Source organism: Haliaeetus albicilla, chromosome 1 (assembly GCF_947461875.1).
Source record: "Haliaeetus albicilla chromosome 1, bHalAlb1.1, whole genome shotgun sequence".
NCBI classification, from domain to species: domain Eukaryota; kingdom Metazoa; phylum Chordata; class Aves; order Accipitriformes; family Accipitridae; genus Haliaeetus; species Haliaeetus albicilla.
In genome coordinates this window covers 65,288,731-65,314,047 of record NC_091483.1, presented here as the reverse complement: position 1 = coordinate 65,314,047, position 25,317 = coordinate 65,288,731, and the positions used below count along the sequence as shown (strand labels likewise).

General features: G+C 36.4%; 1 protein-coding gene across 1 annotated transcript in view; it reads right to left on the bottom strand.

The window, feature by feature from the left end:
- Nucleotides 1-690: 690 nt before the first annotated feature.
- DHX15 (DEAH-box helicase 15) overlaps nucleotides 691-25,317 on the bottom strand; it is a 47,822-nt gene continuing 23,195 nt past the window's right edge. The window contains exons 6-14 of the mRNA XM_069792597.1: nucleotides 23,631-23,798; nucleotides 18,801-18,887; nucleotides 17,007-17,156; nucleotides 16,742-16,850; nucleotides 15,407-15,598; nucleotides 12,272-12,394; nucleotides 9,800-9,990; nucleotides 2,484-2,653; nucleotides 691-1,256 (exon numbers count right to left, since the gene is read on the bottom strand). Of these exons, the coding sequence (XP_069648698.1) occupies nucleotides 1,139-1,256; nucleotides 2,484-2,653; nucleotides 9,800-9,990; nucleotides 12,272-12,394; nucleotides 15,407-15,598; nucleotides 16,742-16,850; nucleotides 17,007-17,156; nucleotides 18,801-18,887; nucleotides 23,631-23,798 (1,308 nt within the window). The 3' untranslated portion in view covers nucleotides 691-1,138. The remainder of the gene's footprint in view (nucleotides 1,257-2,483; nucleotides 2,654-9,799; nucleotides 9,991-12,271; nucleotides 12,395-15,406; nucleotides 15,599-16,741; nucleotides 16,851-17,006; nucleotides 17,157-18,800; nucleotides 18,888-23,630; nucleotides 23,799-25,317) is intronic.

Here is a 25,317-nt window from a genome sequence, read left to right as displayed (position 1 = left end):
GTAAAAAGTCCCTCCCCAGCTTTCCTGCAGGCCCCCTTTAGGTACTGGAAGGCTGCTATAAGGTCTCCCTGGAGCCGTCTCTTCTCCAGGCTGAACAACCCCAACTCTCTCAGCCTGTCTTCGTAGGAGAGGTGCTCCAGCCCTCTGAACAAGTCTTACTGTATAATTCCACATGGGACGAGCAATTTTCAAAAAGTGAAAAAAAATTTTCCCAAATTGAAAATGCTGTTATGTTTCACTAAAAATCACCACAAAACTACAATGGTGCAATGTAATTTGACCTACAGTGTCATTTATGCTATTATTTGTGTTGATCTTAAACTGTATCTGAACATTGCCCAGCAGGGTAATTTCTAACTGGCCACAGACACTTCACTTTACAGGACATATTATTACAGTTCTGTCCAAGAAATATGTAGGAGTATGTTTGAAGAAAGCATTCTCCAAAAACATCTGCATGCATTTCAGTTTTAAAACAATTTCCTACATAATTTAAACAAGTTTGCAAGGGATCAACATTGTATGCATTATATTGATGTCATCGTAATTGTGCTGCTTAAGCATCTGCACTTTTAATACTAAAATATGAAACTACTGCCATGTCAATAAAATGGCAGTTTAATGGGAGAATAAATGGCTTCTCATGTTTTGATCAAAACAATAGAAATACTGACATACTGTGGCACAAAATTAGTATAAATAGACTTTATTGAAGTCAGTACCTTTGTACTGAAGCTGAAGATTGTGTCTACATAAGCACAAGTTGTAACATTTCACAACTTCTAAAAGGAATGTCAACAATTACAACGATCATGCATACCATGGTCGATAATCACATTTTTAGAAGCATTTTCAACCATTTCTAAAGAAATGCTTATAACATTGTTATATATAGAACTACTTTCAATAAACTGCAAAACATTGATCAGCTTTTCCAGTATGAGCTACAGTGTCAACACAAAAGGGAGGCATAAATGTTTAATTTATGAAATCAGAATGGAATATTTACTGTAAAGAAAAATTAAAAAGCTTTCAAATAAAGGCCATTATTGAACCAAAGTGAAGAGCACAACTTGAACTTTGAATCCTTTCATCTCTTAAAGCTGTCCTCTGAATAACTTCAGTTCAAAGCACAAATTCAGTACTGTGAGTATTCCTTGGACTGAAGTTTGGCAATGATGCGATCCAACTGTCTCTTTGCTTCGCACTGTGGAAAATTGCTCATGTCATAATATTGAGGGGCAATTTTCACCAGCCTGTCAAAAAAGGAAAAGTTTGTTACTAATACTCAAACTTTCAGATGCATCCTACAGAAATTCTACAACCGAGGGAAACAGAAATTATCCACTACTTTCAGCTCATTCTGCGACTCCAAGATTATTGGAAATTTATACACATGCACACACATTTAAAATCTCAGTCCCATCCTGTGCAAGTGCCCAAGTCCAAAGCAAAAAAGCACACACTCCAGTCTCACAAGATGCTCCTGTTCAGCCATATGTCCCTTACAGACCCACACTGCTGCTTCAGTACGTGCCATAGTAGCCCCCATCCAGTCAGAGCTGCTGCTTAATGTCAAAGTTCACAAGCCACAGAACTGTGGCTAAATACCAGTTTGCTTGAAAATACAGTTCAGCCTTAGCCATTTTAAGCTTGAAAATGCAACCAAGGCCACAGGATCCTGCTTTAGGCTATACCGCGCTTGCTGAGAAAAAGAATTCTAAGGAAGGATTCAAACATGTATTTTCCATTAAAATACTACGGACAGTACACACGTGCTATGTTTCCTGGCTTACAAATTGTTAAACTCTCTGCACAACAGCACACAATTTCAACAGTTGAAAAGCATCCCACATCCCCAAAGCTTACAACTTGGCAGTTTAAGTACAACTTTAAAGATAGGCAAGAAGACTCAGATCTCTGCTTGTCTGCAGAGGATCAGGCCTCCGATTTCCTTGTTATACACGCTATTGACAAATTAAATATTACAACAAGGCAGGTTGTACCGGTATTACCACCGTGTGCCTTCGTGTGGCAGTGAATCCTGTTCAGATCCTTCTGGAAAAATTAGACACCTACTGCGAAGAGAGGTCCCAGTTCTTGAGAGCAAAGGCATCTACTGGTACCTCTTAAGTATAAAAATGGGTGCTAGGACATAGCCCCAAACCTAGCATCTCCAAGCAGCTTCTTCTCAACAGGCTTACTAAAGTAACTGGTTTTAAGTCAAGCATCTCTCTGCGCACTGCATACAGAGCCTGGGCATCTGAGTTTCACACACAACTCCTACAAACAGAAATGTGTATCCACAAAGAAAACCTTTAGTCATCTACAAGATCTCAAGTCTATGCCATTGCTGTTCCCCAAACCATTTTAATAACATTAGCTTCAGGAAAAGTGAAAGGAATTACCTCAATTTCAAGAAAGGAAAAAGAAAAACAAGAGCTTTACAGTAGGTCATGACTGTTTTAAGAGTTCTGGCTTACCATTCTGGCTTGATGTCTGTACATGTCCGGATGTAATTCTTTGTTGTAAGGACAAACTCATTATAGAGCACCCATTCTGGTTTATGATCAAGAACAGTGGAGGGATGCAACTGCACCACCTGGTTATCTTTTACTGTTAGGTAATGCCCTGTTCGTTCCAAATGTGCCACCTAAGTAAAAAGACATTCTTTCATTAACACAGGCAATTTTTAAATGAAGTGATTTAAAGCTGACTGGTAAGTGTTCTATACAAAATCTACTAGCCCAACTTTCAAGCCTCATCTAAATTTGGCACATTATTTGACCACTTCAACTATTCAGGTTTTTTTAAGAGACACAATCAAGATGCCAGATGTTTTTGCAAACTGCCATGGTAAATGTATATTCCAATATACAATTCAAGCAATATACAGAAATAGTTATTACCCAAAAAGAAGAATCATTACTAGAACAGCAGCAACGCAAACAGAAGCACTGGAAAGAAATGTCTATTGGACAGGTTTGTAACATCACACAAAGTCAACTGTGGTCTACTACAGACATTTGCTTCAAGCACTTCGTTGCAGCAGCTATTGTGGGACCAGTAAGCCACCATGTTATCCTTTCAAGTTTTTATTAGTGCAGTGTTTCAGTAGTAATTTTACTGATGCACATATTATTCTGCAAATCCTCTCACACAGTGGGCCTGAAAAAAATGCCAGTCCAGTAAGAATAGGAAGTTTAGTATGTCAGAAATAAGAACAGTCTTGTTACAGCATGAGCTTCAGAGCTGGAAAATGTAGGTTCAGCAACACACTTCTGCTGTGACCTTGGTGAAAATCAATTAACCTCTCTCTGACTAAGCTTCTTGCTCTGTGAAAGGGAATAATGCCTACCTCGCTGAGATGCTCTGATACCTAGCTCATTAAGATTGGGTAAAGCAGACAGTTATCCTTAGGAGGATATCCTCTGTACGAACAGTTAATCTAACAGAACAGGTAACTAAAATTAACCTTTTGATACTGGCAATTCAAGATGACCTCAGCACTTACTTCATTGCATGTATATACAGACACAAAAATACTGTAAAAAGATTAAGCAGGATGGACAATGGCTGAAAGATGTCTGAAAGACATTTTTTATCAGATCACCATTAGCTGTTCTCCTTTAATACAGGCTGTGTACTTCCTTGTTTTCTTAATTCCTAGGTATAGCTCACCTTTTTTTTTTTTTTTTTTGATTAGGTTAAAATTGCAGGACTTCTAAAGCAATAGCTACCTGCAATTTTAAGTCAGAATATCTCTTAGTACCAAACTACTTATTTTGAGTGTGCTTCTCTCTTATATTTTATGACATTAATATCCAGAACATGTTTTAGGAGTGGAACAAAGTATTTCAATAGTTTGCAAATCTTTTCACCCAAGATTTTAGATATTACACTGCTACTTCATTTCAAGTCTGGGGAGCCAAGAGAGGCTCTTTTAAATGGAGATTAACAGTGCACTGTCTGTAACGATTTAGGCTTAATTTCTTTCAACTCAATCCAATGTTTGCAAAATCAAATAGCACTGTAGCTGCAAACCAGACTAGACTAGAAACTCATCTGTCACAGACCTAGCACAATCACAGCACATATGTTGCTGTGGGATTATGCTTTTTTTTTTTTTAAAGGAAGGTGGTTTGTTGTTTTTTGTTTTTTTTAATCGACTTCATTTTTCAGATCAAAAACACGCCTACAAACATATTTGGGTGCTTTATCTGTTTCTGTTCTTCCTATAAAAAGACAAACTATTTATTTATTTAGGTTTCATTCTAGAAAACAGTGTGCTGTTAAATTTAAATCAAGACAATTTATCTTTAGCACCTCAGTCTCACTTAGATATACTAAAATAGTAAAGTCTTATCATCTAGCTTTCCCAAATACATACAATTTCCTTTTCCATGTCAGTTATAATGATAGTAAAGAGTTGTATTTCTTGTTTACTTTGTGTAATTCTGAAGTAAAAAGATTTTGACATAACTATTTAAGCATACTAAAAAAAAAAAAAGAAATGCTACTGAAAAGTATAGTTAGGTCTTAATTTCCAGAGAAGAACAGGGACTGGAATAACCCAAATTAAGAAAAAAAAAAGTTTCCTTAGAACATGGATATCAGGGATAAGTCACCTTTAAGTGGTTACACACTATTGTGACTTATTTCGATCCTGAGCTAACACTGAGCTACAGTATTTATCCTATTTAGATGTTTCTATTAAGTATGCTTGTTAGCACACGGATTGGTAAAGAATTTCAGGTTCAGTAATGGCAACGCTATCATGAAATATGCACCGTGAAGCTATGGCTCCACAGCAAGCAATGATGATCTGTCAGCTACTACATCTTCCTGCTCCGTCCTGGCCTGAGCTGTTTCAACACAGAGAGCCAATTCTGCTTCTTCTCTGAAGGTGTAAGTGGCTTGCCAGATCACTACGCTAGAAGAATTTAGAATGGGCTCAGGCAAGCAGCACAGTTGACATAAGGGAGTTAACAAGGACACAGGTGAGGCAGCATATATGCTTAAGCTCCTTCGAACCCCTGGCATGCAACCAATTCCAGTGCCTGTAAAATACAATGTAGTGGTGGTTGGCCTGGATGTCCTCCTGAGGTCCCTTTCAACCTCAACCATTCTATGATGTTTTTCAGAGTATAAAAAGCATGAGCTTCCACAGAATCATACAAAGCATGTCTAGGAAATGGGTTCATTTTTCAATGAGTAGTGGTAGTATGCAAGACACTAGGGAACACACTTGAACCCCAAGATCATCAAGGAATCTGTCATGTATTAGTATAAAACATTAGGGAAAAAGCTATTAGCAGTATTGACTACACAACATAAGGAGCTACACGAACATGACTCAAAGGATCATGAAGAACCAAGCCAGCCCATGCATCTCTGCAACAGGTTACTCTGCAGACCGAGAAAGCCCACCTACTGATGATTTAGAGACAATTATAATGATTTTATCAACATGACAAACCCACATGGAAACAGCGTCCACCATGGCACATGCCACCATAGGAAAAGGTTTCAGTTCAAGTTCTCATAACAGAGGTTTCAAGGATGTCACAATTTTATTAAGTATGACACGCCCTCCTCTGAAATTTTAAGTGTGGTTGTGGTTATTTATTATCTATCACACCACTGAACCCAGAGGGCCCAACCAAGGGTCTTTAGTCAAACATGTCAAACACTGTAAATACAAATCACTTAAAAGGGCAAGAGCAGGAGTAGCATCACAAGATCCAACCTTTTTTAGATTCAAGGCTACAAATTTTGGCAGGCAGTTTAGAGAAATGATTGGGTTTTGTCTTTCTTTTCAAAAAAAGAATGCTAGTATGCACCAGAGGAGCAATGTCAGTTCCTTGGATTTTTGAAATTTCTGCTTGCAGAGCATGCAACAGTGTTTCTGAAGGTATTAAAAAGTTTTAAACTGTTCTTCTGCATTCTTAAAGAGCTAAAAGAATACCATTAAATGCACTAGTGACCACCTTCATGTCATAGGTTTATTTTATTACCATTCTATTATTGTAGGAGCCTGATTATGTAAAGACTTCAAAAATATACATCATTCTATATAAAAAATAGCACCAAAGACTGAGTAGCAGCAAGAATGAGATTTTAATTAGTACTCCAATCATCTGACATCCAACTTCCTGTACAGCACAGGTCATTTAATTTCATCCTCTGGAGTGACCCTGATATATTCTGTGTTTGACTAAGCCATATCTTCCAAAAAAAGATACCAAGCTTGATTTGAAGACACCACAGGACTTTGTTGCACCTTTAAATTCTGCCTTAAATTTTGAAATATCAATTTTTGTTCTGCCTTCACTACTAGATTGGAAATACAATTATAAAAACCTAAGTTCTTTAAGACAACTGGCAATATCAGTCTCGAAAAAAAAATCACAAAGAAGATGACCCATCTTAAAGATACTTTGTTATTTGCTTACCTTTTCCAATTCAACAGTTTCCTTATTTCCTGTAGTATAATTATTTTTTGCTTCATCTTTACCACATAATTATTTCAGCTACATATCTATTAAGACTTAAAAATTTATAAGCTTAGTTTTTCTACTTCTGTTGAGTAAATAATCACCTATACCTAGTTCTTGAGTTTTGTTACCAAATTGTGATTGTTATACTGGTACAATTTTCCAATCCCTCTCCTTTCTTAAGGTAGATGTCTAGCACTAAAGTATTGAGAAAGCATTATTTCTCTGAGGTATTTTATTTTCAATGAGCAGTTTCTTAGCAATCTTGCAAGCATCACTCTTGCTCCGTTTTATATATACATTGCAGATTCTGATGTGTGATACAGAAATATTTACTGAAAAAATCCAACAAAAGTTTACCACTCTAAAAACGAGAAGAAACCAGGGACACAGCTCAGAAATTTTATGAGACACTTAACGTCTTGTCAGTATCTATCCTTACAGAAGTTTTTCTACACACAGAATTGTTGGCAGTTTGAAACTATTTTACTCTTCCCTTTGCCCATCTATGGCAGATTTACTGGAATTCAAATTTGTATTTAAATATTAAGGGTAAAGACATAATTCATCACCAGAAATTCCACACTTATCAGTCACTGACACGCAACTGAAGGCAGGCAAATTTACAGTACTTGGTACTAACTATATAATTAGTACTATTTCAATAGTTAATACAGGCTCACTGTCTGACATCAACCACAGGTCTTGATTAGTACAGGAATTTCTACAGTAAAATTTTATGATTGTTTTTGGGACACTATGCAATCACCAAAGTATAAAACAATGCAGCCAATTCTGAACTATTTCAGAACAATGGCTACTACTGTTTTTTTACACTTCACACTGCATTTTTAAACTTAAGGAATTTGAAGAATCAACTTCTGCCATGTGTTGCCCATAGACCTTAGTACTTTACATGCAGAGACCATCTACAGTACCTGCACACACTTTGCAAGTGCTCAGACTTGGAATTCCTCACATGTTCTGTACTAAGAGGACAAAGAATGATGTATGCATTTAATTACTCAGGTTTTCTGAACACGAGCCCCCAAATGCCAGAGCCTGAATATCTGCTTAGAGAGGGTACAATGTGCATACAGACTACATTTTTAGGTAATTCAGCTGCAGGTAAGCAACATCTCTTCTAGGTATTTGTAAGTTTTTATAAGTATTTTTACGTTTTCTACTGAAGGTTACTTAAAGCAACATGGGAATTCATGACAGAAGGTACAGAGTCAAGGTCAAACAGCTATCACACTATCATGGAGGTTAAAGTCAAAGAAACTCAAAATAAAATGGACTCAAACACGTCAAAGGAGAAGAGAAACTGTTGAAATGGCTTCCTCTCCAAATACCTTCAACAGGTCTGCCATAGCTGCCTCTTGATTCAGCCCAAAAACTCAACTAGGTATATTGGGTGAGGGAGGTGGTAAACAACCTATTGACCATGGAAGCCCAAGGAGGCTTCTGGAAAGGCTTTCATTTTCATCTGTGTGAGCCTACTACTCTATTCACAGCAAAAATATCAAGTCAGATCTTTAATTCCTGGACAGTAGAGACCAAAAAGCTACCTGCACTGATAGTGCAGTTCCACATCCACAGCAGGAAAACATCTATTACAGGAAGAGTTTCACTCTGAGTAACATAAAACAAACTGACAATGCACAAACTTCCAAGGACGTGACCTCCTATAGGTCCAAGCAAATGAAGGAACCCATAGGGTGCTCTTGACAAGCAAAAGTGCAACTGTGGCAATCGGACCTGCCTGAACCAGCTAGGGCCCAACAAGGACTGTTGGGCAGAACTGTTCTTTGTCTTGCAAAACATTTACAGAATTAAAGGTGTAGGTGGGAATGCATACTAAACCATCCCCCAGGATGAGGAAAACATGTCCCAAAAGCAAGGACTGAACAGCGACTAGCCTGCTTGTCTGAAGGGTTACAGCAAGTCAGTCTTTAGAACCATTTTAATATTTAGAAGCAGCCAACAGCCTTAATCTCCCATTTGCATTACAGCAAAATGTAGTTACTGACGTTGATATTCTGAAAATATTCTGAAAATTTCCTGTATTCTGAAAACTCACAAACATGTTTCTGCTACCAACTGACTGGCTTAGCTCTGGGGAAGGCACTGATTCCTCAGTGGGGCAGGGAGAGGGGTTTAAATGTATGTGGTACCCAAGTCTGTGCCCCAGTCAGGATGTGGTAAGTGCATGCCTCTCAAGCTGCTTGCCATTCTAACCTGCACAGCACTAAACAATGGTTCCCTTTTCAACTGGAAAGCTTTTGTGCTCAAATACCACTAGAGCATAGCTCAAGTGAAAAATTAGGAAATGCCATGGCCACTGGTCAGCCTCTTAAGGATAACAAAGTTGTGTTCTCCAGAAGTGAGATATTAGGCTGTAGAAGAGGCATTGCCAAGATGTGTCAGAACACATGTTGGCTGGGAAAAACATTATCCCAACAGTCCAAAGTCAATGAGGATGAAGATCCACTCCCATTACAGGTTCTGGACCCCTGCGTCTACAAGAGCCAGCAAAGAGATTCTTCTAGCCCCAGGGATGAATGCTGAAGAGAAAAAACACAGCACAAAGGGACTATGCCAAAAAAACAACAACAACAAAAAAAAACCCCACACCCCAAAAACCAAAACAAAACACAATGAAGAAAAAAAACACAGCCTGCATTCTAGCTCAGAGGCATGCTTAATTCAAAATGCAAAGCATCCAGGAGGTAGCAGTGGAAGCTGGCTTCCATACCATCCTGGTACAAGAGGCAAATGAGTTACAAACAGCATACATTTTGAGATTACAGACCTGCTACAGTACTTGTGACTCATGTAATTTAAAAGTGAAATATAAATATGGAAAATATGCAAAAGAAAAGACCCCCCCTTCTATAAGGATTACATATAATTAATATTTATATACAACTATACTTACCCTATTCATATCAGATTACAAATAATTTAAGAACTACATATTCTGCAGTTACTTTGAAATTTCTTATGAAGTTACTTCCTTATCTATTCAGAAGTTAGCAGTCAATTCCTGACTGGTCATGCCAGAAACAGTATTTTGATACTAGTAAGGTTGCTTACAACTTCTCTTCCAACTAAGATTTGACTAAAGAAAGTACTACTTGAGTAATAACCAAGCAACCTGACAAAGGCTAGGTGGTAATATAATTACCCATATATAATTTAAGTATCATTCATAAAGTTTTGATCAATCATAATAAACATACTAACATTAAAAGCCACATAAACACTGAACTATGTTCCCTACAAGAACACACACATACCTGCATGAAATACCCAGTAACTAATGCCTTTCTTATGTTGATGTAATAGTCTCGGCTGGTAAAGTCTGTGCTTCTACGAGGCAAATTAAATCTATCCATGATTCGTGACAGCTGTTGGCGTACATTGTCTGCAGACATCAGGGACCTGTAGTTAATGAAGTTGTCATAACACCACTGAACCGACTCATGATCTGCAATATTTAAAAACATGAATCAAAAATGAGTATTTCATCCAATTAGAACAAGTAAATAAAACACCAAATATCCAATTGATCAGTCAGATGAACCAGAAAAAAATACCCATAAACTTTTATAAACAACAACAGCTCTTATTCAGTCAATTTCTTGCTTTAGATAACTTGCCCAAATTGTTTTCTTTTCAGGAAACATGTGGTCAGGACAAAAGAAAATTAGCTTTTTTCCCCCCTCACCAACATAACATACACACAATTGCTGATGTTTTGCTGAAATACCACACCAATAAATTTTGCACATTTCAAAAATCACACCCTGCAACTAGAAAAATCATCTTTCAAAACTGCAGTGTAAAATGTAACTGAACATAAGGAACACTGCACAATCTTTTAACTGTAGTGTGCAATGAACACAAAAGAAGATTGTACGTAATTATATTGTATTTGAGAAACTAAACCCTCCTTAAGTTAAGCATTCAAGTAACAGTTAAGAGCTAATCTAATACTAAGTGTGATGCACCTCACAGCAGTTTAAGTAAGTGTAGGTGACTGGCAAAATACAGTGTCAGTAACAGAACTCTGTACTCTTAAGTTACTGTTTCTACTGCTGATTGCTCTAATAAGAAATCTGTTAAGACACTAAGCCTAAGCCATTCTGTCAGGATAAAAACCTGCATGTTTAACACCAGGAAACCCAGTTCTCCCTACCAATTCTGTTACTTTTCAAGTGATGCTCAAGTGATATCAGTTTAATAATCTAACAAAACCAGCCTTAAAAATGAATACAAAGTATCTCTTGTACAGAGAAAGACTATTCTTAATTTGCATTGAAAAGAAGGAAGGTTACATAATTTGAGGAAAGTTTAAATTCTTTCTGCGCTTTATCTTACAGAATATATTTAAAATGAAGTATGAACACTGACACTCTTGTACACTATACAGTAGAATCATAATTTAAGTACCATAGCATGTTACTTTCTATGCCATTTGAACTGTGCATTTTAGATAACCCATAACTGTTTTATATTGTTCTAGATACAAACAGTAGCAGCATTTTGTCTTCTGATCCTGAATCCCAAAAACCGTACTCAATTTCACAGTGAAACTGAACAAGAGATTATTCCCCAAATAATTCCATCTTTCAGTAACCTGAGCATGAAAGCAGCAGCTTCCAGAAACATGCACACACAAAAATGTCTGCAAGACATACCGGATCCTGTTAACTAAAAAGCTAATAGAAAAAAACAAGCAACAGATGTCTTCAATTCACAGGTGTTTAGTAGAAGTCTCTTGGCTATTGTTTTGAACAGTTTTGAATACTTTTGTTTGGACTTCTACTCTGAAGATAGCCTTATTTTGGATTGCCACATAATGATACAGTGTTAGAATGTTCCAATGCAAATTCCTAGATCAAAGCTGCAACAGAAAGGGGCACTGAGTTGTGTTTGGTTTTACTCAGGATAAAAGATTGTTGCTTTTTTGTTTGCTTACAAGAAAATACAACTGGAGCACTTAATTTAACCTGGCTGGTGGTTACGAGTCATCTTTTTACTTGCCGCCAGGACAAGTCACTGTTAAAGAAGTGTGCCACCTGCACAGACATTTTTCAAGAGAACTCCTAGCTTCACCTGTTCATTCCCATCTTTTTCAAGCTGCTAAAATATGCTTACCTATGCTGAGGACGACCATACATTTTCCCTAAAATCCATACATAGAAATGAGGTAAATTAAATAAATTTATTGTACAGCTCTAAGTTACTTCTTGTTGATGCATCACCCCTTTGCCTATCAATCCATCCCAAGGCCTTATTACAGAATTCCTAACTATATTAAAAAGTTAGGATTAAAAAGGTTTTGGTTCTAGGAACATATTCCTTCTCCAAATTCACAGTATTTTCTGCACCGCTCTCCCTGAAAAATTACTAAGCAATTAAGCAGATTTTTCTGTAATTACTGTCAGATAACAAACTTCCAAGATTTCTTAATTATAGGAACACTTACTTCCTTCTGTCCAAGGTTACTCAGCATTGATTTAAAAGCCTGGCTTCTCTCTATACTCATCGGTTTATTACATGATCTTTTGGCTAGTTTTTTGTTCCCCCCCCGCCCAAGGAAAGTAGTACTTAAATCTTTTACATATTTAAAAAAAATATTTAAGATTACAGTACAGTGGGTCAAAAAACAAGCCCAAGCCTTTCAACTGTCCTTGGAACCCAGGAACAAAAGCTGGCAGGACAAAGTATTACAAATAATTTTGCTAAAACAGGTGCACACTTACTTTGTTTGAAAGCATGGTAGACATTCAGCAACGTCAAATGATCTCCATCTATGTGGGCAAACCTCATCTTGGCTTCATCTGCTGCTTTCTTTGCTTCCGTGGGGCGAACAAAACACTGTGGGACTAAACAAGGTTGGTATGGGCCCAACACAAACGCCCATATCGATGAGTCACGCATTCACAGATAGAGGAACAAGGCCTAGCTAGGTCAGTTCACAGAGCATAGGGCAGGGCAGGATGGCCTCCAACTGCATCTTGGACTGTTTACTACCTTGATTTGGTACATCAACACCTAACCACATCTGTAAGACAAGAGGGTTTCAAAGCTACAGAGTACCTGATTATTTTAATAGAACTATATGTAGGCATCAAAATCTCTAGTCTGAAGGCCATCAAGATTGCCTATGTATACTGGAAGGCTGAACAGATCTTAGTTCAAGAGCCAGTGCTGATAGCTCTACCAGGAGCTAGTACCCCATGTAACAACACACTTTAATTGCAAATTTGCTTTCTCAGAAACCCTCTATGGACAGAGTGAAGAAGATAGTTCTGAAACTGTACTGCACTAGCAGTCTAAACAAACATGAGTTTTATCACAAATCTGCTACTAGACAGAACACACTAGTGTAGTCAAGTCCTCTTACCCAGATGGTATTGTTATCAGCACTGGTATACAGAAACATGTGAATGAAGGTACTAATACAAGTCTATAGGTTGTGATGGTAGCGGTAGTGGTGGAAGGTTAAACCGTCCTTTGGCACTACTTGTAAAAAAAAAAAAAAATCGCAATGTGATGAGCTTTCTCTATCATTATATTCTCTTACATAAATCTGACTTAGTCTGTCTTGAATCCCAAAATTGTGTTTTAACATTCCCTTTCCAAATACAGACTACCAAAGACCACAAATAGTATTGCAGCCAACTTAATTCATGGTCTCTCAACATTCTTAAAGGTTTGTAATATCGATACTAATTCACAAGATGCTGGAAGTAGTTATAAGAGATTTTCACTTTATAGAGATCTACCGGAGGAAAAAAAATCCGTTTGGTTTTAAGTAGATGTAATTTTTAAGAGGTTAAATGTTAATAAAATTAATGCTAAGCAAGATGCTACAAACCATTTATCTTTTTCCAGCTGCTTAGGACCACATTAGCCTTCTCATAAATGAAGCCCACCAATCTCATGAGAACACCTCTTTGCACCTCATCTGTCCCTAACAGATGAGGGCCTTTTTGTGAGGTGTTATGTGGTTTTACTTCATTTTATTCTTAAATTCTCATAAAAGCCCCAAAACACTACATTTCAAAAGTACGTTGAGTTGAATACTGGATGGAACTTGAGAAAAAAAAAATATACACTGCAACAGTGAATCACATGGTAACAAATCAAGAAAGACCAATGCATTAAAGCAACTGGAAATGCAGGTGCAAAATAAACACCCTGTATTTTGGGTCCTGCATTTGAAAATAGAGATAACAAAGTGTATTTTAATTTCTAACTCAGACTAATAAAAGTAAATTCCAAATGATTCTATCACTGGCTTAACTCACTGTTTTGAATAAGTAATAGCACTTTCTACCCCACAGCAAGACACCACAGCTCTTCTAAAACAAAGTACAATCATTTAATCTGCTCATTTATTCAACACTATTCTCTGCTCTTTTCTGGTACCTAGATTTCAGTTCAGTCCAAACTATTAATAGATGGTTTGCTATCCAGAGCTTGACAATCTTTATGTGTACTTAAGGGACCACAACATACAGTCATGCCACTGGTTTAAAAAAGTGCTTATTTTGGAAAATAGTCCTCACAAATAGTAGGACTATGGGTTTTTTTAAGAGCAGGATTTTTAGTTACAACCCATACCTTAACCGGCTTCAATCCCCAAAACTTATTTATCATGACATTAATTGTGCCTTAAAACAAAAAAAGTATCATGGCCTGGGAAAAGTTAAATAGAAAAAGGAGTAAGCCAAATCACTTGAAGACCACAGACAAAAATCCTAGACTTACTGTTCGGGGGGGGGGGGGGGGGGGGGGAGAAGACAGGCACCAACCTACCACCACCTCCGCAATTGAGCTTACCATTTAATGAAAAAAAAAAAAATTATTACAATTCTGCCCTGCCCATCTGCTCTGAGTCTGAACAGTCATAACTCTGCAACAAACATTTTAGCTTGTTCTTAAAAACTTTCATATAAATATACTGTAAGACTAAACTGAAGCAACAGATTTTACGCTTAGCCAAAACATTTTTTTTTTCTCTCTATTCAACCAAGCATGTAACCAGTACACCTGCACTGTAAGAGCCTGGTAAAAAGGTTCACACCCAAAAGAGTAGTTACGAGTAAGAACATGCCCATTTTCATAGCAGACTAAATCTTGCTGCTTGTCCTATGACGACTAAGTATAAAACAAAGTCAGTTCTGCATAGCTGGGAAATGAAATACAAGGCTTGCTCGATAACATTTTTCTCTCATCAAGCTCTCTCGACAGGCAGCTCTGCTCTGACGCAGTGCTATTCACATTATGCAGCAGCAAAGTACAGCTGTGCACACAAATTAATTCTCATAACTATACATCCTCCCTCGAAGTTTCTTTCTTCCCTTTAAAAGTAAGGACTGTTCTTCAGCTTTGCCACTTAATGACTGAAAAATTTATCATCATTTCATGTATGAGGTTATGGTTTAATATAAATTACACTGTAATCCTTTTGGAAATACTGGGATTTATCAAAGTGCAGAAGAATGCACAATACAAAACAGATTTCCCTGCCTTAAAAACAGAGTGGTTGAGCTGATGTTTCTGGTCCTGACTATGAGCCTAAAAAGAAGTTTCTGTTCTACTAGCCTAATTCCCCCCCCACCACCCATAAACTCAAATATATACACTTTTAACTAAAGCTAGGAGCAAACTGTTCAACCATTTTATGCACGTTAATTTCTTAACGTTACTATTCATTAGCTTCACGGTGTCTACATAAACCCATAATGATTGATTAAACCCCTATATGAAGTTTAAAAAACAATCCTAATTTTCTTAGAAATACATGGTTTGGTTTTGATGTGGAAAAACGCAATTTTCCCCAAACTGAAGATCTGCATTTTGTTTAGTATCTCTTTCCCTGCTATTACCTGACAACATGGCAGTAATAGATAGGACCTCATTAGAACAGTTGTAGTCACAACTTGCAATAACCATTTTAGCCAGTTGTGGGTCCAATGGAAATTCAGCCATCATGGATCCCAACTCAGTCAAGTCTCCATCATCATTTAAAGCAGCCAGATAATTCAAAAGCTCTAAGGCTCTCATCAGAGTTTCAGGAGCTGAAGGAAAAAAGTATTTAGGTAGGCATATTAATCAAACTTCTCTGAATAAGCAAAAAATGAGGAAGTATACTACTATAAGCCATCTTATTTTTCATTCTCTATTCAACTGACTTCCAAACACAAAATTGTTACCAAATTCAGTTTTATACATCCAGACATGAGTAAGGGGCTGGGGGGAAGAATCCCATTAGAATAGCTCTTAACTGGATCAAAAGCTTTGAATATTTGAAGATTACTGCTTTTCAAAATTCAGACAGCAGTGGCATTTTGAAATATTCAGTATCATAGTAATATCATTTTCCCCCTCAACACACTGATGTGTTTTCCATTGTTCCATACAAAATAGATCAATAGTCCTAAAATCTCAGCCATGTCAACTTTAGATATCTAGTCTTTCACATATCTGAGCCTGTAAGAATGTTCTCTTAATACTGCATTCCTCATAGCAAGCATGTATTTCACCCACAAAGCAAAACAGAAAGAAATCCAAAAGCTATCATACATGCTGCACAGCACAAAGAATGCAATTGTTCTGAAGAGCTATTTAAAAGCTTACAGATTATAATTATTTTTTTTAGTGGGAAGAAAAACAACCAACTTTGATGTATTTATACATGACTGATCTACGGTTTTAATTAGCAATATAGCCCGTTTATTTTTAAAGTATATATGAGCATTTAACACTGTTAGAAAGGAGATGCACATTAGCTTTATAGTTTGAGCCAAACCCATGTATTCAGCTTTAAAAATGCTAGCCAATTTAATTTATGTACAGTTGTTAACTGATGCACAATTAGAATGTATAATCGACGCGATAAGTAAAAAAAACCTCATCAAGTAATAGATTTTCTAATGCCCATAATTTTGTCTTATCCTCTGCAGGTAAGGGGCATTCAGTAGATTCCTTGGTTCCATTAAAAGCTGTTATGCAGACAGAAACATAAAAAACTTGCTTTGATAAGACACAGAGCACTAAATTCCAGGATAAACAAGCAACATTCGTTACGGATTACAGTAAAAACAGTAAATAAACATAAAAGAATTCATCCCATGTTGTTATATAAAATGTTCACCAAAATAAAGATTTCAGAAGTCAAAACGTAACACCTACAGTAGACAAGATAAAATAGAAATAGATACCTGGAGGATCCATAAAATCAAAGTGCACCAAATCATCTATACCAAGCTTCTTGAGCTGCAATACTACAGATCCTAAGTTAGACCTCAAAATTTCAGGGTATGTGTTGTCCTGGAGGGGAGGGAAAGAAAGAAAATTCAGAACACTTGTTCTTCCACTTTAAACTACACAAGCATTCAAATTCTGATTTTGTTTGGTAGCACGGCACTTGCCTACCCGCATTGACCAGATGTTCCTATACACGCAGTCTAAAAAACGTAATCTTACCTGCATTTCAGTTTTGTAAGCCTTCTCTGTATAAAGCCTGAAGCATTTGCCTGGTCTAGTACGACCAGCACGGCCAGCTCGCTGCTGAGCAGAAGCTTTACTAATTGCAGTCACCAAGAGAGACTCCACTCTGATGCGAGGATTGTATACCTATTTGAAAGTGGAATCAGAGCAGGAAAGAAGGAAAAGAATGACCACTGCTCATGGGTAAGACAACTATCTAAAAAAACCAAGACACAAACAAACAAAAAAAAACCCAAAACAAAACAAAACAAAAAACCAAAACCCTGCTTTAAACCTATTTTCAAACACTGCTTCTGCCTAGGAAGTCACAAGTTGTATGTATCTGAAAGAAGAAAAAAAAAAATGGCTACAAAAGCCTCTGGATCTGTGACAGAACGCTTCAAATACAACTGTCTAGAGAACCACATTTACCTTTTATTCATTTGCTAACAACTACTCTTGCCAGGCTCCCTGTCCTCCTTAAGTGTGTGTATTTTTAGAGAAGATTTTCATAGCAGAAGTGTGTCCAATGTGTTCTATAGAGAGCTAAACACACCCTTGATGCTCAAATAATTCCATGAAAAAAAAAAGTTGTCTTGATACAATTATAAGGCTGAATAATCATGTTCTAGAGGTCAGAAAAATCTAACATTAAGGTTGAACACAACTGTAAAAATCAGACCGATGACAAAGCAAGACTGTTTTTCAAGAGTACATGCAGACTGTCACGATACAAAATATATGCTGGAATTTACTGTAAAAATTCCATTGCAGTCATACATAAACAGCAGCCTTGCCAGCTCAATAGAGCTCATGGAAAAGAATATACTGTTAAAAAAAAAATTAAAAGGAGTAATCAGATAGTAGTTTCAGTTGAAGATGTTCTTTGGTCCATGCTTTAACACCATCCAGGTGTGAATAGGTATAAAATATGTACAAAAACTTTATTTCTTACTACAGAAGGTATTCTTCCAGTATAGGAACTACTTGTGAAAAAAAACCTCAGCCTAAACACTGATTGAAACTTGTGTATGAAGATGCATTGACTGTATTTACATTCTGCTGTATCTTTCATTTTGCAAAAGTTTAAAAGGCTGAGAATGTGTATGAGTATTAAAGGAAAAGTTTAAGTAGCCAAAGACAGTTATAATTAGCAAAAAAATTAAAGATTGAGATTTGTATTTTATTCTTTCTTTAGTTATTGGCTTGACTGTAGCAATTCAGTTCCTCTGAAAATCCCATAATGTTCCAAGAAGCACAATACAAGCACAATGACTATCTTCAGGGCTGCAAAACTACATGATAAATACTGACTAGAAACAGTACTACCCTACGTATCATTTCTCTGTTCTCATTTTAGTGATGGAGTTTTCTACGCTAACATGACTTAAAAGAAGAGATGGCTTCTAGCACCATTTTTATTTACTTTCATATTATTTCTTGGTTTTACTTGAGCATTCTCAAGCACAGACACACAGTACAAGACCACCCTTCCTGAAGTATCTAGGAAATCCATAGTCCAGGCTAACTCTCAAAATTCTCACATTTCAATTTCTTGAAAATAAAATTCTTCTGCACTGCACTGTTTTGGACTGCTCTAGATATCTAAAGTTTGCAGACTCAGTGCAAGCCTACCATAAGTTAAAAATAAAACAAAACCCAAAACAACCAAGGTTAAGATTTCAATTGGGAAAAGACCTATCAATGTTTAAAAAGGGAAGAGTTACCCACACAAACCAGATTCCAGTGTCTTTCCTACTGTAAAGAAACAGAAAACAAAATAGTATTTACCTTCTGTTTTGCAAAGCCAGGATCAATCACAAACACAACACCATCTATTGTTAATGATGTCTCAGCAATATTAGTGGACACAACCACCTGCCGGAAAATAAAACAGTAAATGGAACTACTTTGCCCTGAAGATGAAGAGCTCTGATTCTGTCTCTGCACCAGGAGTTTTCAGCAAACTTTCCTCCACTTCATCAATAACCCCCAGACCTGTGCTCCAACACTTTTACAAGACAATCTGAAATCAACTGGATTAACTTCTATTGAGATCAGAGCAGTTTTTGTCCACTGTTTCTACTCCCCTATGTCTCTATTAACAATATAACAAATGTTACTTTTGAGAAAAAGAAACAGAAGAGCAAATATTTTCCTTACAAAACCACGATTCAAAATTTTTCTCACATTGCTGATACAAAATGACAAGTTACACTGGATCCCTTTAACATCATGTGTTAATTCCAGCTTATTAACTTTTTTTAAAAGCCTAAACAGGGCAAAGTGGTTAAATAATATTAAATCAAAGGTTATATAACTGTGCCAGCACAGTATGTTCTTTTATACTGTTTGGAATAAAGCAGTTATCGATACATTCCAGCTAAAATCCTGAACAATATGTATTTAATTTAAAATTTGTCTTTTTAAATTACCAGATATTCAAACACCTTTACATATTTTTAAGGTTACATTCTTAAATTTTTATAAACTTTCTGAAGGTTAAGTCTCATGCAAAAAATTAAAGCAAAGGTGATATCCAAGTTCTGAGGCTTGATTCACCATCATTTAAATTTTATGTCCAGAGATGCGGTGTAACAGTCTATAGATATCATTAGCTCTCATCCCAATAGCGACCACATTAAATCACGTTATTAGCAAGTTTAATCAGCTACCTCAGAAAGACCCAAAACCTGTTCAAGCACTTCATCAAAACTACTTACCTTTCACCTCTTAAAGTCAGAGCAGTCTGTCATCATTGTTTTCAGTTTAACAATTAGAATTTGAGAGACCCCTAACAATTTGTTCAGAATTACAATGACGCCAGTGGCTGGACTAGATTGATAATCCTGCTGATGACTCTTCCTCCTAGCTGATCACTTTGCCAGTCAGCTACTTATTACTCTCAGCTTGTCTCTTCTTAAGTAGACTTAAGGCCTAAGCTTGCCAAAATACTACTATATATTGAAAGCACTACTTCAGTGGAAAAAATTTGAAATTAATTTGGGATTACGGTGTTCCACCCTGAAACAACGTGCTACTTAGAACTCCTTGAACACACAAAAAAAAATTCCCCATACACCTTTCATTCACAGGTAACCTGCAGATTAGTCAGATAAAAGCCAGGAACATCAATGCAATTAACTGCTGACACAAAAGCACAACACATTTTCCTAAAACACCTGCAATTCATTAAATATGCAAATTAAACTAGTACTCCCATGTTAAAAGACTAGTCAACCCACATTCAGTTTGCTGTTACAGAATATACCTTATTTAAAGTCTCAGCTTTTTCCAGATCTACTGACATATGGATGCATCCATACACAGAATCTTCAAATACCAATTACAGAGTGTCATGGTTTAACCCCAGCCAGCAGCTAAGCACCACGCAGCCGCTCACCCACTCCCCCCCCACCCAGTGGGATAGGGGAGAAAATCATGAAAAAGTAGTAAAACTCGTGGGTTGAGATAAGAACGGTTTAATAGCACAGAAAAGAAAAAACTAATAATGATAATGATAACACTAATAAAATGACAACAGTAGTAATAAAAGGATTGGAATGTACAAATGATGCGCAGGGCAATTGCTCACCACCCGCCGACCGACACCCAGCCAGTCCCCGAGCGGCGATTCCCCACCCCCACTCCCCAGTTCCTAAACTAGATGGGACGTCCCGTGGTATGGAATACATCGTTGGCCAGTTTGGCTCAGGTGCCCTGGCTCTGTCCTGTGCCAACTTCTTGTGCCCCTCCAGCTTTCTCGCTGGCTGGGCATGAGAAGCTGAAAAATCCTTGACTTTAGTCTAAACACTACTGAGCAACAACTGAAAACATCAGTGTTATCAACATTCTTCACATCCTGAACTCAAAACATAGCACTGTACCAGCTACCAGGAAGACAGTTAACTCTATCCCAGCTGAAACCAGGACACAGAGCAGTGTCAAAAGGTTTTGGTCCCGCTTTTAATCACCAGTTTCTATCAGGACACTCAATACTGTTAGTATACTTAGTCCACAAAGGTCCAGCAACTTAACTTGTACTTGAATTTGCATAACTTGTTGTGTACGATTCAAGTACTTTCCAAAGGTAGAAGGAAAAAGTTATTTACACACTGGACTCTCTTGTACATACAGATGTCATTTGTTAATGTCACATTGCTTAAAAGCCATAATTAGTGAATGTAAACATACACAAAATTTAAGAAGAAACCTGAGGAAGTTACGCTACATCTTTCAAGCCTAAATCAAAGTATGAAGTTAGTTGGAAAGCAAACAAGTGATATTAATGCTAAGCTACATAAAATAATAAATTACACCTAATTAGCTTTAACTACAGTTTTGCAATTACTGAAATGGTTACATTAAAAATGTTTTTAAGTATCAGATTAGGAGTTTGAGACACCAAAGAGTTTTAGAGATTAATTTGAACAAGTTACGTTGAATATTAAAATATACATAGTATCTATTTTTATAAATTTATCTATATTGCACATATATTAACTAGTAATGCTTAAGACTCCTGAAACAGAAGATAGAACGCAGTTTGGAAAGAAGGGATAAGATAGGAAAGCAGAGTAGAAAGGCTCCTTGTTAAGTCAACTTCATCTTCCTCCCCAGTATAAATGAAATACTCTGATTAACAGTAACTAGTAAAAGCATTTTTTGTCTTTAATCTTAAGCTTTCTTGCAATAACAGCTAGTCTTGCCTAGCACATCTAAGAGGACAAAGAAAGTGCTAAGTTACCAAGCTATATCAGTACTAGCTGTTACCATCACTACTACTGCAGGATGCCACGCAACTTCCAGTATCTTCCTTTCTTTCACAAAGTTAAAGCTCAGGAGATACTTATTCAGATACTGCAAGCACTTAAGTTTTTACGACCATTAGATCCTTTGAAGTGATTCATCAGACCTCCTGCTAGCTCGCTCTCCTCAGCAGTTCTAAAAACTAGGTTGAACTCCCACAGGACACTGTGTGAGAGCAGACATTTTGTAAGATAGTGGAGGCACAGCAACACATGATCTTACTTTACATAACTTGATCACTACGACTAACAAACTAAAACAACATTTAAACACATTTACAATACACAGACACACTTTCACTCATTGCTAGATTTGTTATGGAGCTAAAAAACAAAATACAGAAGCCAGAACATTTCAGCCAAAGCAGGCAGAGAGGAAAAGTGGTCTTTTTTAATTAAAAAAAAAAAAGAAAAAAAAGAAAAAAAAAAAAAAAACCACCCACACCACAAGATAATGGCTTTATAGGTCTAAATTGGTTGCTTACGTGTTTTGTGCTTGCTTTTGCCTAGAGTTGATATCTTTCCAGAGTGACAATTTTTCTTGTAGCTTAATAGTTGCTACACTGAGAGTGTCGTCTTCTCAGACACTAGTACTGGGCTTTGTCAGTTCAACGTAATGAAAGCTACACACTGCATCTGTTATCCTCTTATCAAGAAAACCACAAACCACCTATTTTGAAGTGCACAGTTTTAAACATGAATGAAAATTTAATGAAATACACAGCTATCACTTTTTTATCACTGAACAGTGATTTCATTCATTTAAGTCATTGCTAACACAATCTTGTTGCAGCATTAGTTTCATGATTTCAGACTGAACACTTTCTGCAATCAACTTCAATAGGAAAGAGAGGATCGTTTCGTTAAATTTATTAAGTGATTTATTATTCCAGAACACTAGAAAGTTGTCACTAATATTCTACATGCATCGTACTGCACAAAAAAGCAAATAATCAAGGAACAAACCCTGTGTAGAACAGATAGTATGATTCAGCTTTGACCTCCAAAATCTTAACTTTGTGATCACTACAGTTTCATGTAGCATTAGTTTAACTTGAGAAAGCTCTATTAAGACTCCTTTGAAGTGTTCAGTTTTAGAGAAATAATCACATAGTTTTTAATGTGGTTTATGTGAACATCTGGGAATTGAACTATTAATTTTATGAAGAGCATTCACTAGTGCCGTTTCATGTTTTTCAGTTTCTCGATTCATTTTGCCCAATGAAAGAACCTAGATTCCTTGCTTACTACTACAGAAAACACAAACCTCTAACTTCAACATACTTGTTTTAACTTGTACCTTCTCATAAACCTTAAAAAACAGACAAAACCTGCCTGATAACATCCCTTGAAGAGATGGGGGGGTGTCGTTTTTGAGTTTGTTTTGTTGTTGTTGTTGTGTTTTATTGTTTGGTTTTTTCTAAACAAAATGGACTATCTCAGAGTAATTACTTAGAGGGAAAAATCCCATCCTTCCACATAAATCACATGGTTGTCAAATTCAGTATTTAATCTGACTTATCGTATTTCACATAAGAAACTTAAATAAATGCCACTCTATTCAGTCAAATCAAATTGTTACTAAAAAATTCTGGCCTTAAGAGATGGAAGCCAGAATTTTGAACTGCACTGAGAAACAAGCTCCAAGTTATCTAAAAATTTTAGTGTGATAAAATACTAAGGCTTCATCAAAAAAACCTTCTACTTGTTGCTGTCCAAATATACTTTAAACAGCTGAAACTCATACTTAATTGCCCACACAACTGTGAGTAGCTAGTTACTGAACAGCATACTAAAACAGCATACTATTTACCTTTCTTCCTATTGCTCCGTTTTGTTTTTTCGGTGGGGGAGGTTCAAAAATCCTTTGCTGTTGCTGTGGAGGAAGGGTGGAATACAATGGAATGATTTTGATGTCACCAACTTCAGGGCCTAAATCATCAATTTCACGTTTTATCCTCTTGCAAGCTTCATCAATCTCCTGCAAAAGAAAAATACTCGTTAAAAGAGAACTCCATGAGAGAGTGCATCTTATTTTAGAGTGTCTTATGACAATTATATTAGGTCTACACCCTAAAGAACAATTAGAATAACTTCTATTTAAAAAAAATAAAATTTAAAAAAAAAAAATCACAGTGCTTACTGAGTTTGCAATTGAATTTCCACAATATTTCAAGATGCTTCAGCTTCTATACTCTAATGAACAGCCTAATTTGCATTCAACATCCTTTTTCTTTTAGTCATGTTTCCTAATTAATTCTCTACAAATTGTACTAAAATTGAAATCTCTCACCCTGGAATATTAAACTGCACTCATGACCTTTTCAATTTTCACAATCTAGAAGAAACTGATGTGCAAGATATTTAAAATAAGCCAATTAAGCTTTAATGTCACGTATCACTAATGCAATTATATGGAAGATTTGCTTCATTGTACCTAATGAGAACAAACACCTTTACAGTATAAACATGGATGCTCAAAACCAAACCTCTCAATCCAGTGTTTCAGATTTTACTTTAAAATTAAATGAAATCCCATTTAAGCTTAAGGAAAGTCAGTGAAATACTCTGATGATGAGAAAGCTTTTTCATGCCTTTTTTACATCTATTTTCTACAGTATTTGCTAGCCTATTTTCTGACTAGCTTACCATACAAAAAAGCCCAATCATTTATAATTCCATTTAATTTTAAAACAACTACATTTAAGTCAGCTAGGGGACCCACAGTTATGAGAAGATTTAATGAAAATTAAAGTGCACAGAACTTCAGGTTAATGAGTAACACAATTCATTAACTTCAACTTAAAAATTACAACAGAGTCTCCACTGGTATAACTAACAGGCATGCTTACCAACTACTGATATTCCAGCTGAACCACTGATGGGAGAATGAAGTCATCATGACAAGCAACAGTAGGCAAAAGCAAAAAATGGCTACAGAGGCCAGACCTCCCTTATCACAAATAATTCACCAGCCTGAAGCTGAAGTGATGCTTAAGACCCTCAAACAAATACACAGAACAGGTTAATCTAAAGGCTCTGTAAAATTACTGCTTTAAACTGTAATTAAAAAAGAAAAGCAGACTCCTTTTTAGAAACCATAAATTCAGATAGATCCTCGAACAAATCTGTGTCTTTTTCATTTGTTCCTAAAGAGACTTTTAAGTTTTCAGCACAACTGTATTGAATGTGTTTTAAAGAAGCACAGACAATACAAAATTCATGTTCTGTATTGATCAGCATATATAATTAAGGTAAGCATGGCAAAATGAAGGCTCTTCCTCTTTGATGTCAAAGAGCTCTTTAGTAGTAAGCCTAATGCTTTCTGGTATTATCTTGCCAATTTGAATGAACTGCAGATATTTACAAAAAACCTTTTAAACAAAGGTGCACTTTGCCAACAAATCCAATACACCCTTCATAAAATGCAAGAGGCATACAAGAAACTGAGCTGGAATGCCCCCTACTGGTTTATTAACAGAGAATGAATTTCTTTACAC